General features: G+C 40.7%; 1 protein-coding gene across 3 annotated transcripts in view; it reads left to right on the top strand.

The window, feature by feature from the left end:
* Window positions 1–874: 874 nt before the first annotated feature.
* The window catches only part of LOC134357043 (NUAK family SNF1-like kinase 1), an 84,558-nt gene continuing 69,146 nt past the window's right edge, over window positions 875–16,286 (top strand). For all 3 annotated transcript variants that reach the window (XM_063068355.1, XM_063068354.1, XM_063068353.1), the window contains exon 1: window positions 875–1,544. In XM_063068355.1, the coding sequence (XP_062924425.1) occupies window positions 1,344–1,544 (201 nt within the window). In that variant the 5' untranslated portion in view covers window positions 875–1,343. The remainder of the gene's footprint in view (window positions 1,545–16,286) is intronic.

The raw sequence follows: 16,286 nt of genomic DNA, 5'->3' as shown, positions 1-16,286 counted from the left end.
CCAATCACAGGGCAATTTACAATCACCAATCAACCTACCTGGCAGGTCTTTGGACTGTGGGAGGAAACCAGAGCACCCGGAGAAAACCCATGTATTCCACAGGGAGAATGTACAGTGACCTCTTACAGAGTATACCAGCATGAACTCCAAATTCCAAGCAATAGCGTTTCCCTAGCGGCTATGCTACTGTGGCACCTCAGGGTAAATGAAGTGAAGTCATGGCTTAAAGACACAAACTGCGGGGAGTAGGCAGTACCATTGCAGAGAGCAAAAGAGAATTTTGCAGATTGCACTTGCAAAAACCTTGCATTACGTTGTGCGGAGGTGCCAGAAAGACCCTATGCCAGAGCATCCAATTTATATGCTGTAATAATTAACAGCATCTATTAATCATCCCCGTTAAATTACGCATTTTCACAATTGATGGGATTGGTTTTGATTTCCATTCTCCAGTCTCAAGGATGGTCTGACAACACTGATAATCACTTAATTTGCAAGCAGTAAAAACATGATCAATATTAACTAACTCGTGTTGAGCTAACGAAGAGGAAAGTTATAAAAGCAGTCAAACAAAAATGTCTGAACTGTGGAAGACGTATAACTGTACCTCAGGTAGTAAACAGTGTGTAGAGGGAACTTAAGAAGTTGTTGAGCTGTTGGGTAAATAAGAAAAAAAAAGTCCGCAAGAAATAGGAGATAAACTGCGACATCAGTAGCTTCTAGAGCACAGCAACGCAAGCACTCAGCGACAGTATAGGGTGGAGAGGCTGCGACTGAAAAAGGGCGGGACAGAGATCATGAGGCAGATGTGGGAGAGATAACAGAGAGAGGGAGAGAGGCGGCGGCATAGCAGCGTGTGGCTTTGTCTGGCCGCTGCCAATCTAACAGGAGCGCTCCGATCATCGGGATAGCTGGAATACTGGAACTGTCTGAAGGCTGATTCATTGAGTTACTGGCAAATGCGGACGTGCCTCAGAGCTGATTCCCGAATCTTGCCACAGATAAAGTGAGAGGTGTTGGCTTAAAGCAGGTTTTATTTCACAGGGACTGTTTATCTTCGGGACAATCACAGAAGACTCACGGGCTTCAGATGATCGCGTTTCACCCGAGTCAAATGCGTATAGTTTTAGCTCAGATTCAGAAGTGTTTGAGTTTTGATCGCAGTGGCGTTTAGGTGGCTTTTAATCCCACACGCGTTGGTTGGTGTCACCCAGCTGCCCACGAAATTCCCAGGAGCATCCCTGTGAAGACAAAGCACTGAATCTTTAGACTTCTTCATCGCGAGCGACCGAGGAGAGCAGATGGTGTGGATATTGTAGCAAGGAAAGTGACAGTAAGATAGGATGGTAACCAGGGAGAGGCATGATTGTCCCGAGGAGCAACTCTGGGATGAAGCACCTGCTGCAGACAGCAAATTCATAACAAATGTGAAGAAGCACCATCACAAACACAACCTGAAGCACAGATACCAGATCCTGGAAACCCTGGGCAGCGGAGCCTACGGCAAGGTCAGGAAAGCTCTGGAGAGAGTCACTGGAAGGACAGTAAGTAGGACCCGTAAAATCTTTAGGCAACGTTGCAAATGAAGTCCCTTGTAACCTGATGAGATTTAATGCGTCATACAGAGTTCATCTTTCTTTTTGTTAGATTGGAGAAAACTAGTTGGTGAGTTACTCTTTCGGTAGTGTGTTGTTGTTTAATGCAAGCGATAAAAACACGACTCGCTGAATCAGAATTTTACAGGTTATGAATACAATTAATTCACAGTGGAACCAATGGGGTAATGTTTTAAACAGTAAAGACGCTTATTGTTTCCGAATTAAATATATAAGCGATCTGGTTCCATAGAGATCTGGCTAATGTATTGATGTGAAGAGGAATGAATGACTAATAGAAAGTTAATTGTTTTCTTGGTCTGGTGATATGATTCCTGTTTTGGACGTGTTCCTGGATGAACCTTTATTCCGGGTGGCACATACAGTTCAGCTGATAGGGCTATTGGCTCACAGCTCCAGGGACGAGTGTTTGCATCTTCTCCTTCAGACTCAGTGGGTAACCCCCACCACCCCACCCCACCCCTCAGTGATACAGTTTCCTTCCACAACCAAGGACCTAATCTAGCATTGGTATTAGCTTGTTATTGTCACATGTACCAAGAAACAGTGAAAAGTTTCTCGCATACTATTTATACAGATTGTATCATTACCCAGTGCATTGAGGCAGAACAAGGTAAAACAATCACTATGTAGGATAAAGTGTAAAAGCTACCAAAAAGTACAGTACAGGTAAACTGCAAGACCATAAATAGATAGACTGAGGCCAAGAGTCCATCTTATTATAGAAGTGGTCTGTTCAAGAATCTGATGAGAGTGGGGTAGAAACTGTCTTTGAGCCTGGTAGTATGTACATGCTTCCAGGGCTTTTGTATCTTCAGCCCAATGGGTCATGGAGAAAAAGTCTAGAGAAAGTGAGGTTGTTGTTTATGCTGGCTACTTTAGCCATCGAACACTACAGCACAGAAACAGGCTATCTAGTCCATGCATTGATTAAAACTGTTCAGAATCTATGGGGAAATATTGAATTTCTTTAGTCTCCTGAGGAAGTAGAGGCATTGATAAATTTTCTTAGCTGTGACATTAATGTGGTTGGATGACGATAAGCTATTGGTGAAGCTTACTCTAAGAGCTCATAACTCTGAACCTCAACACCACGCACACCACCCACTGCTGAAGTCAATGACTAGCCCGTTTGTTAACATTGAGGGAAAAGTTGTGGTCATGACACTTTGTCACTAATTCTTTATCTCACTCCTGTAATCTGGGTGTCATCTGCAAACTTTTGGATGGGGTTAGAACAGAATCTGGCCACACAGTCCTGAGTGTACAGGGACGGAGTTGAGTAGGGAGCTGAGGAAACAACCTTGCGTAGCACCAGTGTTTAGAATGATCCTAGTGGAGCAGTTGCTGACCATCTTTACTGATTGCTGTCTGTTGGTCAGGGAGTCAAGGATCCAGTTGCAATGGGAGGCATTGACTCCCAGGGTCAGGAATTCGGTTATGAGCCTGCTTCCTGGAATAGGAGTATTTTGAATTGTCAATAGTGTGGGAATAGGATGGTATGACATTCAGAATGGAGCCGATAGGCATGTAAAAGAGGTGAGATTGATTTGTAATAAATTGGGAATGATATTGATGGGATTACTCAGAGACCCAGCATACTGTAGATGGGCTGACAAGCCTCCTGTGTGGTGAGAAATAAAAATATGAAATACTGGGTGCAGCAGGTGTTTCAGTGGGGTATGTATGTGGTCGGTTTTTGGGAAGCATTCTAGACAATCTTTCCGTGTTAAAAGCTACATAAATGCAGGCTGTCATTAGGAATGTAGTTAATATGGGATCATCGCTGTAACTTGCTTCCTACTATCGTTACATAGAAGGCCTCAAATTCCTCTGGCTTGTACCTCCTTCACTTTCCCAGTTCCTTTCCTAATCAAACACCAAGATGGTTTAAATATTATATTACTGTTCCATTTTGTTTGGCAGCTGTGTCTAAATTCTCTAATAACAACCTTGAAAAAATATCGTTACTAAGTAGACTGCAGTGATTTTAGAACATTCTGGAGAGCAATTATGAATAAAATCAATAACTCCTGATGTTGCCAACTGTCCTCACATCTGTAAATTAAATTCAAAATAATACCTTTAGTCAAACCTCAGTGGAGTAAGCCAAAGTTCACCAGGATCCCGATTGATCCGATCTTTCACAGCTTTATTGTCACTCACGTTCATATCATTTTGTCAGTTTTCCTGCCTTTCTCCTGAATGCTATGGGGATACTTCATCCATGAGTACACTTACAGGTGTAAGTTCAGTTGTACCAGTAATTGGCTCATTGCTGCTCAAGTCAACTAGAAAACTCAAACTCAGCTTGAAATTGGGCCTCAATATTATTGGAGATTTCCTGGTTTACTGAAAGGAAGATATGAAGTTTTTTTTCTTCCAAATACTTCTGTATATGTTTACAGAAATAACAATAAGTACTGTATACAACAAACTCATTCTCTCAGTTATACACGCATGGATTAGTTCATTGCCAATATTACTCAAATTCCAGCATTTCATTTACAAGCAGAATTATGAGAAGGTTGAATAATTAATTAAAAGTCATTATTAATCAAAGTATCCAAATAACTATCCAGTAATAGATTTACTTACAAAGGCGTTCTGCATTCAATCAAATTTATTAAAGACATCTGATTGCCAGTCAATAACGTGAACATAATCATTATCTTTGTCAACAGGAACTGTATCAAAACATCAAGTGAGGCAAATGTTGGCTAAATTTACCTAAATAAAGAAGGATGAATGCTTCTTAAAGAATAAGCTGGATTTTGAATCAACTCATTTATTTTAGTCTCTCATTACATAAATCGTTAAATAGATAAATTGTTGTATTATTGTCACGTGTACTGAGAGTGCAGTGAAAAAATGGTCTTGCCTATGATCAATTCATGACAACAGTACAAGGTAAGACAATAAAAGAATGTTGAATAAAGTGTAACAATTACATAAACAGTACAGAGCAGGTAGACAATAAGGTGCAAGATCATAAGGAGATAAATTGTGAGGTCCAGGGTCCATCTTATTTTTCCAAGGTACAATCACATCTTATAACTGTGTCCTTGAGCCCAATGGTGCATCTAATGAATAAATATCTATGTGTTCAATGAAGGGTACTTGGAGATTACGATGACCACACCACAATGCTGTCATTGTTGTGATAGAGTTCACAAGACTGGCTTGCAGGGCTTGGCAATGGAGTTACGTTAACCTGCATTCGCAGTGCATTGATGATGATGGGAGATGATTCTGAATGCCATGGCTGGGCATTGCTAAAGATTCTTCAATAGTTTAGCAGTTGAATCCAGTAGATGACAGATGAACAAGCAAAACCTGCTGGAGGAATTCATCAGATCAGGCAGCACTCTCGCCAGCTTGTATCCCTCCCCCAACCTTCTTATTCTGGTTGTTTTCCCCTTCCTTTTCAGTCCTGATGAAGGGTCTCAGCCTGGAATGTCAATTATTCATTTCTCTCCATAGATGCTGCCTGACCTGCTAAGTTCCTCCAGCATTTTGTGTTTGTCCCTCTGGATTTCCAGCATCTGTAGAACTTCTTGTGTGTAGATCACAGATGAATCTTCTGTTATGCCCCTACTTATGGGTACATGGCCAAGTGGTTAAGGCATTGGACTAGCGACCTGAAGGTTGTGAGTTCGAGTCCCAGCCAAGGCAACGTGTTGTGTCCTTGAGCAAGGCACTTAATCACACATTGCACTGCCACGACACTGGTGCCAAGCCTTATGGGTCCTAATGCCCTTCCCTTGGACAACATTGGTGTCGTGGAGAGGGGAGACTTGCAGCATGGGCAACTGCTGGTCTTCCATACAACCTTGCCCAGGCCTGCGCCCTGGAGAGTGAAGACTTTCCAGGCACAGATCCATGGTCTCACAAGTCTAACGGATGCCCCTACTTAAACACTGGATGCTGGGGAAGCATTAACACAGGGGTCCCCAACCTTTTTTGCATCACGGACCGGTTTAATATTGACCAGCCTACCCGGTGGGGGGGGTGTTCAAGTAGGGTTAAACTCACCTCAACATGTCTTTTACAGTTAGGGTTGCCAACTTTCTCACTCCCAAATAAGGGACAAAAGTAGCAGTCAAACCCCGGGACACTTTACCCCAGGAAAGACTACCATGACCATGAAGCCTTGCGCGGGCAGCCGTGTGCACATGCGCGACGTGCGCATGCGCGTACGTGCCGATTCCCCCCCCGCCACAAATCGGTTTTCTCTTCATCTTCCCGACTATACTGTACATACATTATTTCTACTTTATATAGGCTGTGTATTTATCATATCGTTCCTGCTTTTACTATATGTTAGTGTTATTTATTTTCAGTTTTGTGTGTTATTTGGCATGATTTGTTAGGTTATTTTCTGGGTCTGGGAACACTCAAAAATTTTTCCCATATAAATTAATGGTAATTGCTTCTGCGCTTCACGCCATTTCAGCATGAAAGGTTTCACAGGAACGCTCTACCTTAGTGGGGGAAATACGGGACAAACCAATTTAGCCCAATAGACGGGATGTCCCAGCTAATACGGGATAGTTGGCAACCCTATGTTCAAGTTCAACAGTGCGTGACAGGGAATGAGGAAAGGTGCAGCTGACTGATATCGTTTCCTCGCGGCCCGGTACCGGTCCGCAGCCTGGTGATTGGGGACTGCTGCATTAACAGATCGGGAAGTGCTGCCGAGTTTGCATGTTTTCCCTGCTTTTATAACCATGCTGCTGAAATGATCATCCCGGTTACCATCGCAGACAGACAGAGCTGACCCTCCAGGATTAAGTGATGATGCTGTCTGGTTTTGCAGATGTTGAGTGAGAAGTTGTTGTGGTACAACTCAGACAGGTTTTCATTCACCTTCCTATATGCCAATTCACCACCACTTTTGATTTGGCCAACAACAGTGGTGTTGTCAGCAAACTTAACACCACCATTGAGCATATCTAGAAAGAGCGCTGTCACAAGAAAGAACCATCTATCATCATGGACCCCCACCACTGGCCAGGAAGTACAGGAGCTTTGGGTCTCACACCTCCAGTTCAGGAAGAGTTATTACCCTGAAACCATCAGGCACCTGAATCAATGGAGAGAACTTCACCCACCCCAACTCTGAACTGTTTTCACAATCTGCAGACTCACTTTCAAGGAATCTTCAACTCATGGTCTTGGTATGTTCTTTACTTGCACAATTTGTTGTCTTTTGCACATTGGGTGTTTGTCAGTATTTGTTTATGTAGTTTTCATAAATTCAATTGTATTTCTTTATTTTCTGGTAGGTGACTGCAAGAAAATGAATTTCAGTGTAGTATATGCTGAAATATATTCCCTTTGATAACACATTTACTTTGACTTTACCTACGTTTGTAGTAGAACTGACTAGGCCTTATCCTATTGGACATTACTGTATGAATATGTTATCCAAGAGATACCAAGCAAATTCAATGCAAAGCATGGAGATCAACAGTCACCTGAAGACAAAGCACTGCTTCATTGTTGGAAAAATTATAATTGGAGTGGATGCTGTGAGATCATTGGCAATAGATCCACCTGATGTTCTGACCGGGGAAGACCACGGAAAATACAGGATCATTACTGGTTGGACGAATGATAACTCCTTCAATGTTTGCATTCATAAGTTCTGCTTGTTAATTATGATGGCATTTACAGTATGTGTGTACTTGGCCTCCATTTTGTCAGGGTTCCTTGACGCCTGCCCCGAGCAGTAATAATGACGAGTTAATCGCTACGCTACCGTGGCACCCAATTTTTTTCAAACAGCTTGGGGAAGATGAGCTCAAGTAACCAGCAAAGCTATTTCCTATTACTACTGTAGGGCTGGAATAAGAAATTAAGTCTTTATTTTAGATGTTGATCCTCCAATGCTGTAGAACACATGCTTTTTAATTAATATTAGCAACACTTTATTTTAATTGCATGTGATTACTAATTTTAGTTGGTTTATGTTAAGACAATTATTTTGCTGCAAATTTTCATTTATTAGTTGAACATAGTCATACAATTCAAACTGATGTAATTTAAAAAGTTCAAAGTAAAGTAAATTTATTATCAAAGTACATATATGTCGCCATACAAACCTGAGATTCATTTTCTTGCAGGCATTCACAGTAAAACATAGAAGTACAAAAGAATCCATGAAAAATTTCACACAAAGACGGACAAACAACCAATGTGCAAAAGAGTACAAACTGTGCAAATATGAGAAACAAATAATAAGTAGTAAATAAATAATATTGAGAACATATGTCTTTCAAAGTGAGTCCATAGGTTGTGGAATCGGTTCAGCGTTGAGGTGAATGAGGTTATTCATGACAGTTCAGGAGCCTGATGGTTTTAGGGTAATAGCTGTTCCTGCACCTGTGTTGTGGGACCTCCTACGAGAAGACGGCATGATCTGGATGATGGGGGACTCGATGATGGATGCTGCTTCCTTATGGCAGAACTCCTTGTGAATAGTGGAGACGGCTTTTCTTGTGATGGACTGGGCTGTATCCACTACTTTTGTGGGTTTTTCTATTCTTGGGCACTGATGTTCCCATAACAGGCCATGATGCAACCAGCCAGGATACTCACCACTGTGTATCCTCGAAGTTTCAGATGACATGTTGAATCTGCACAAACCTTAAAGCAGAGTAGCTCCCATGCTTTCTTTGTAATGGCACTTACATGTGGACACAGGACAGAAATTATAACACCAAGGAATTTAAAGTTGCTAACCCTTTCCAGTTACGATCCTCTAATAGTGATGGGCTTATGGACCTCTAGTGTCCAGCTATTGTCAATAATCAGCTCTTTTGTTCTGCTGATGTTGAGTGAGAGGTGGTTGTTGTGGCTCAATTCAACCAGATTTTCAATCTGGCTCCTATATGCCGGAGTGATAGGGCTGAGGAAGGGGAAAACAGAAATAAATCAAAGATAGCATGCAAAAGAGATGCTAGAAAGGACAACAGGAATTCTGCAGATGCTGGAAATTCAAGCAACACACATCAAAGTTGCTGGTGAACGCAGCAGGCCAGGCAGCATCTGTAGGAAGAGGTACAGTCTGAGTAAGGAATCCCTTACTCACTCTTCCTTCAGTTAGTCCTGACGAAGGGTCTCGGCCTGAAACGTCGACTGCACCTCTTCCTACAGATGCTGCCTGGCCTGCTGCGTTCACCAGCAACTTTGATGTGTGTTGATAGAGAGGACAGGCAGGAGATGAGGCATAATCACAGCCAGTGGGATGAATTACAGGGCAATAGAGGCGTGGTGCAGTTAAAACAGAAAGCAACAAGTACTGGACTGAAAGTGGTGTATTTGAATGCACACAGCATAAGAAATAGAATGGACGATCTTGAAATTCAACTACAGATTGGCAAGTATGAAGTTGTGGCCAGCTCTGAAACTTGGCTAAAGGATGGCTGCTAATGGGAGCTGAACATCCAAGGATATTGGATCAGCAAGTTTGCTGATGATACAAAGATTGGAGGTGTAGTAGACAGTGAGGGAGGTTTTCAGAGCCTGCAGAGGGACTTGGACCAGCTGGAAAAATGGGCTGAAAAATGGCAGATGGAGTTTAATACTGAAAAGTGTGAGGTATTGCACGTTGGAAGGACAAACCAAGGTAGAACATACAGGGTTAATGGTAAGGCACTGAGGAGTGCAGTGGAACAGAGGGATCTGGGAATACAGATAGAAAATTCCCTAGAAGTGTCATCACAGGTAGATAGGGTTGTAAAGAGAGCTTTTGGTACATTGGCCTTTATTAATCGAAGTATTGAGTATAAGAGCTGGAATGTTATGATGAGGTTGTATAAGGCCGAATCTGGAGTATTGTGTTCAGTTTTGGTCACCAAATTACAGGAAGGATATAAATAAGGTTGAAAGAGAGCAGAGAAGGTTTACAAGGATGTTGCCGGGACTTGAGAAACTCAGTTACAGAGAAAGGTTGAATAGGTTAGGACTTTATTCCCTGGAGCGTAGAAGAATGAGGGGAGATTTGATAGTGGTATATAAAATTATGATGGGTATAGATAAAGTGAATGCAAGCAGGCTTTTTCCACTGAGGCAAGGGGAGAAAAAAACCAGAGGACATGGGTTCAGGGTGAGGGGGGAAAAGTTTAAAGGGAACATTAGGGGGGGCTTCTTCACACAGAGAGTGGTGGGAGTATGGAATGAGCTGCCAGACAAGGTGGTAAAGGCGGGTTCTTTTTTAACATTTAAGAATAAATTGGACAGATACATGGATGGGAGGTGTATGGAAGGATATGGTCTGTGTGCAGGTCAGTGGGACTAGGCAGAAAATGGTTCGGCACAGCCAAGAAGGGCCAAAGGGCCTGTTTCTGTGCTGTAGTTTCTATGGTTCTATGGTATGGTTCTATGATATACAGTGTATCGGAAAGATAGGTTAGTAGGCAGAGGGTGTGGTGTGGCTCTGTGTCTGAGAAATAATATTAAATCATTAGAAAGAGATGACATAGGATCAGAAAGTGTAGAATCTCTGTGGGTTGAGTTAAGAAATGGCAAGGACAAAAGGACCCTAATAGCAGTTATATACGGGCCTCTAAACAGCAGCTGGGTTGTGTATTACAACCCAGAGACAGAAAAGTCATATCAGAAGGGAAATTTTCTGGTAATCGGGGATTTTAACATGAAAGTAGATTGGGAAAACCAGGCTAGTACTGGACTTTGAGAGAGAATTTGTAGAATGTCTAAGGGATGGGTTTTTAGAACAGCTTGTTGTTGAGCCCACTAGGGGATCGGTTGTGCTGGATTGGGTGTGTACAATGACCTGGAGGTGATAAGAGAGCTTAAGGTTAAGGAACCCTTAGGAAACAGTGATCACAATATGATTGAGTTCACTTAAAATTTGAGAAGGAGAATCTAAATTCCAATGTGTCGATATTTCAGTGGAATAAAGGAAATTATAATGGCATGAGAGGGGAACTGGCTGAGGTTGACTGGAAAGGGACACCAGCAAGAAGGACAGCAGAGCAGCAATGGCTGGAGTTTCTGCGAAAAATGAGGGAAGCGCAAGACAGATATATTCCAAAAAAGAAGAAATTTTTGAATGGAAGAAGGACACTATCATGGCTGATAAGTAAAGTCAGAGCCAAAGTAAAAACAAAAGAGAGGGCTTACAAGGAAACCAGAGCTAGTGGGAAGATAGAGGATTGGGAAGCTTTTAAAAACTTGCAGAAGGAAACTAAGAAGGTCATTAGGAAGGAAAAGATGAATTACGAAAGGAAGCTGGCGACTGATATCAAAGAAGATACTAAAAGCTTTTCTAAATATATAAAGGGTAAAAGAGAGTTGAAGGTAGATATAGGACCAATAGAAAATGACACTGGAGATATTGTAATGGGAGACACTGGGATGGCAGAGGAACTGAATATATATTTTGTATCAGACTTCACAGTGGAAAATATCTGCAGTATACCGGACATTCAAGAGTGTCAGGGAAGTGAAGTATGTGCAGTGAAAATTATGACTGAGAAGGTGCTCAGGAAGCTTAATATTCTGAGGGTGCAAAATCTCCTGGACCCGATGGAAATGCACCCTAGGGTTCTGAAGGAAGTAGCTGGAGAGATTGCGGAGGCATTAACAATGATCTTTCAAGAATCAATAGATTCTGGCATCGTACCGGATGACTGGAAAATTGCAAATGTTACTCTGCTATTTAAGAAGGGTGGGAGGCAGCAGAAAGGAAACTATAGACCTGTTAGTCTGACATCAGTGATTGGGAAGTTGTTGGAATCGATTGTTAGGGATGAGATTACAGAATACCTGGAAACACATGACAAGATAGACCAAAGCCAGCATGGGTTCCTGAAAGGAATATTATGCCTGACTAACCTACTGCAATTTTTTGAGGAAATTACAGGCAGGGTAGACAACGGAGATGCTGTAGATGTGCTGTACTTGGATTTTCAGAAGGCCTTTGACAAGGTGCCGCACATGAGGCTGCTTAGCAAGATAAGATCCCATAGAATTACAGGGGAGTTACAGCAGGGTTGGAGCATGGGTGGAGTATTGGCTGATCGGCAGAAAAAAAGAGTGGGAATGAAGGAATCCTATTCTGGCTGGCTGCTGGTTACCAGTGGAGTTCCACAGGAGTCGGTGTTGGGACTGCTGCTTTTTATGATGTATGTCAATGATTTTGACAATGGGATTAATGGATTTGTGGCTAAATTTGCTGATGATAGAAAGATAGATGGAGGAGTGGGTAGTGTTGAGAGCCTGCAGTGAGACTTTGATAGTTTAGGGGAATGGGCAAAGAAGTGGTAAATGAAATACAATGTCGGAAAGTGTATGGGCATGTACTGTGGTGGAAGAAATAAACAGGCAGACTATTATTTAGATGGGAAGAGAATTCAAAATGCAAAGATGCAAAGGGACTTGGGAGTCCTTGTGCAGGATACCCTAAAGGTTAACTTCCAGGTTGAGTCGGTGGTGAAGAAGGCGAATGCGATTTTGGCATTCATTTCTAGAGTTATAGAATATAAGAACAGGGATGTGATGTTGAGGCTCTATAAGGCACTCGTGAGACCACACTTCGGAGTATTGTGTGCAGTTTTGGGCTCCTTGTTTTAGAAAGGACATACTGACATTGGAGAGGGTTCAGAGAAGATTCACAAGATTGATTTCAGGAATGATAGGGTTACTGTATGAGGAACGTCTGGCAGCTCTTGGGCTGTATTCCCTGGAGTTCAGGGGAATACGGGGCATCTCATAGAATCATTCCAAATGTTAAAAGGCCTGAACAGGTTAGATATGGCAAAGTTATTTCCCATTGTAGGGGAGTCTAGGACAATAGGGCACGACATCAGGATTGAAGGACGTCTATTTAGAACAGAGATGCAGAGAAATTACTTCAATCAGTGGGTGGTAAATCTGTTAAATTTGTTGCCACGAGCAGCTGTGGAGTCAAAGTCATTGGGTGAATTTAAGGCAGAGATAGATGGGTTCTTGATTAGCCTGGGCATCAAAGGATATGGGGAGAAGGCAGAGGAGTGGGGATGACTGGAAGAATTAGATCAGCCCATGATTGAATGGGGGAGCAGACTTGATGGGCTGAACAGCCTACCTCTGCTCCTATATTGTATTGTCTTATGCTGATTTGTCACTGCCTTTTGATTCGGCCAACAGCGCTGATGTTGACAGCAAACTTATATGTAGCATTGAAGTGTGTAGAGCTGGGGGCTTTCCACACAGCTTTTTACTGCTCGTCGGCTGATGGTGTTTGTGGACAAGATGCTCTTGCCAATGCAAACTGACTGAGGTGTGCAATACGGGGTATTGAATATTACTTCAAGTACAGTATATATCCTTGCTGGATATTTGTCTCCGTACACTGGGTGGAAGAAGAATTTTACTACTGAATAGGGTTTGACTCCTTTTTCTCTCTGTCAGGAGTTTGTGATCACTGATCAGGATTTGATTCCTGTCTCTCTCTGTCAGGAGTTTGTGATCACTGATCGGGGTTTGATTCCTGTCTCTCTCTGTCAGGAGTTTGTGATCGCTGATCGGGGTTTGATTCCTGTCTCTGTCAAGAGTTTGTGATCACTGATAAGGGTTTCATTCCTGTTTCTGTCAGGAGTTTGTGATCACTGATCGGGGTTTGATAACTGTCTCTCTGTCAGGAGTTTGTGATCACTGATCGGGGTTTGATTCCTGTCTCTCTGTCAGGATTTGTGATCACTGATCGGGGTTTGATTCCTGTCTCTGTCAGGAGTTTGTGATCACTGATCGGGGTTTGATAACTGTCTCTCTGTCTGAAGTTTGTGATCACTGATCGGGGTTTGATTCCTGTCTCTGTCAGGAGTTTGTGATCACTGATTGGGGTTTGATTGCTGTCTCTCTCTCTCAGGAGTTTGTGATCACTGGTCAGGGTTTGATAACTGTCTCTCTCTGTCAGGAGTTTCTGATCACTGATCGGGGTTTGATTCCTGTCACTCTCTCTCAGGAATTTGTGATCACTGGTCAGGGTTTGATTATTCAGGGCAATGAAACACGTAAGGTATTACTATATGCAGATAACTTGCTGTTATATATTTCTAATCCAGAGAAATCCCTTCCTTCAGTAATATCATTACTTGCTCAATTTAGTAGCTTTTCTGGTTATAAATTAAATTTTGATGAGAGTTATTCCATTAAATATGCAAACTCTAATTTACAGAAGTTTTCCATTTAGATTAACTACAGAATACTTTATGTATTTAGGGATTAAAATTACTAAGAAACATCAGGACCTATTCACGGCTAATTTCTTACCTTTAATTGATCATATTAAACAATTATTAACTAAATGGTCTCCAATGTCCTTATCATTAGATGGCCAAATAAATGCTATTAAGAAGATAGTTCTACCTAAGTTTTGTTATTTATTTCAGGTAGTACCAATTTTTATTCCTAAATCCTTTTTTGATATTATTGATTCCAAAATTTCTTCATATATATATGGCAGAGTAAAAATCCCAAGTTGAGTAAGAAATATTTACAGAAATCCAAAAAGGATGGTTGTTTGGCGATGCCGAACTTTAGATTTTACTATTGGGCAACTAATATCCGAAATTTAACCTTTTGGACCCAAGAGTTGGATAAAACCCAAAGACCAAGGTGGTTGAATCTTGAACATGAGTCTGTACAAGGATTTTCATTCGCGTCTATTTAGGGGCTTCGCTCCCCTTTGCATTTACTAAATTGAATAAACAAATTACTAACCCAATAATTAAATATACAATGCGAATATGGTCCAATTTCATAACTTTTTTGATTTGAATAAATTTACCCTTTCCAGCCCTATTTTATTTAATTTTTTTTTCAACCATCCAGAATTGATCAAGCCTTTCTTTTTTGGAAAATGAAAGGAATAAACTATTTTCATGATTTATTTACGGATAACTGATGAATGTTTTTTGAACAGTTATCTAATAAATACAATTTGCCAAGATCACACTTTTGTAGATATCTACAGATTAGAAATTTTTTGAATGTTATTTTGCCAACCTTTCTGATGTCACATCAAACTGAAATTACAGAATAAAATTTACGTTTAAATCCCTTACAAAAGAGTGTTATAACAACTATCTACGACTTGATCATGAAAATCCCTTCAGGTATATCTGATAAAATAAAGAATGAATGGGAATGAGAACTTAAAGTAAATATATCCATAGAAGAATGGGAAAAGATTCTTAAATTAGTTAATACTTCTTTAACGTGTGCTAGACATACTTTAATACAATTTAAAGTGGTTCATAGAACATATATGTCAAAAGACAAACTAGCCCATTTTTATTCCCATATAAACCCCATGTGTGACAGATGTAACTCTGAGGTTGGTTCTTTAACCCATATGTTTTGGTCCTACCCTCTATTGAAAAAATATTGGAAAGACATCTTTGATATTGTTTCAGCAGTTTTACATATTGATTTACAACTCCATCCTCTTACTGCAATATTTGGATTACCAATAATTGATTCTAGTTCCTTATCATCTTCAGCCTACCGTTTGACAGCATTTGTTACGCCGATGGCCAGAAGATCCATTTTATTTAAATGGAAAGATTTTGATCCCCCTACTACACTTCAATGGTTTTCTCAAACTACAGCTTGCTTAATCCTAGAAAAAAATTAGGAGTGGCATGATTAATTTTCAATTAAGTTCAAGGAAACTTGGGAGTCTTTTATTCAATATTTCCATACATATGACTTAAATTGGTTTTTTTGAACCCCTTTTCCTAATATTTAGTCGTTTATGGAAGGAGGAATGGAGTCAAGGACAGAATAATTATAAATGACAAATTATGGTGGCCCAGTTTTTTTGTGTTTTGTTTTCTGTTTAGTGGATTTTTGTTTGTTTTGTTTTTTTTCTTGAACAAATCTTTTGAACTTTTTCCTGTTCCAATTATCAAAAGATTAGGTGGACTTGTTTGGATATGATATTTGGAACTTACGTTTGTATATATTATTGTAATCCTGTTCTCTTGGCATTGTTATTATTAATATGTTCATTTAACTGATTATCATGCAATAATAAGATTTGAAAAGAAAGATTATGCAGAAAGTTTGAAGTTAATAACTCATCAGTTAATAATGCATCAGGGGTGATTGATAAGTTTGTGGCCTAAGGAAGAAGATGAGTTATTAACTTCAAACTTTCTGCATAATCACTCAGAGTTGACCTGCATGTGCATGTAACAAGAGCTGTATAACTCATCTCCTCCTACCTTAGGCCACAAACTTATCGATCACCCATCTGTGGACACTTTCTGGAGGTCCAAGATCCGTATGCTCCACGACTGCTGGCCTAAGTGTGTAAACGTAGGAGGGAACTATGTTGAAAAATAAATGTGCTAGGTGTTCTAAAATTGACTCCTTCTACCTTGGGCCACAAACTTATCAATCACACCTCGTCTGTACTTTGATAACAAATTTTAGTTGAACTATGAACTTTTGAACATTTTACTCCAACATTATTATTAGATAGAGTAGTTCTTTATTCTTTATAATTGTTGAATACTGTTTTTATTTGTTGCATGCCATGCCCTAAGCAACACAGCACAGCAAATTCCTTAACAGAGTGGATTCTGTTTAATTGGGACATATCAGGACCAATACATTCTGACCCTCTTAAGTGGATGTCCTGACTTGCTGAAG

Source organism: Mobula hypostoma, chromosome 15 (genome assembly GCF_963921235.1).
Source record: "Mobula hypostoma chromosome 15, sMobHyp1.1, whole genome shotgun sequence".
Taxonomy (NCBI): Eukaryota; Metazoa; Chordata; class Chondrichthyes; order Myliobatiformes; family Myliobatidae; genus Mobula; species Mobula hypostoma.
Note: the sequence above shows the minus strand (reverse complement) of the source record. Positions and strands in the feature narration are given on the sequence as shown.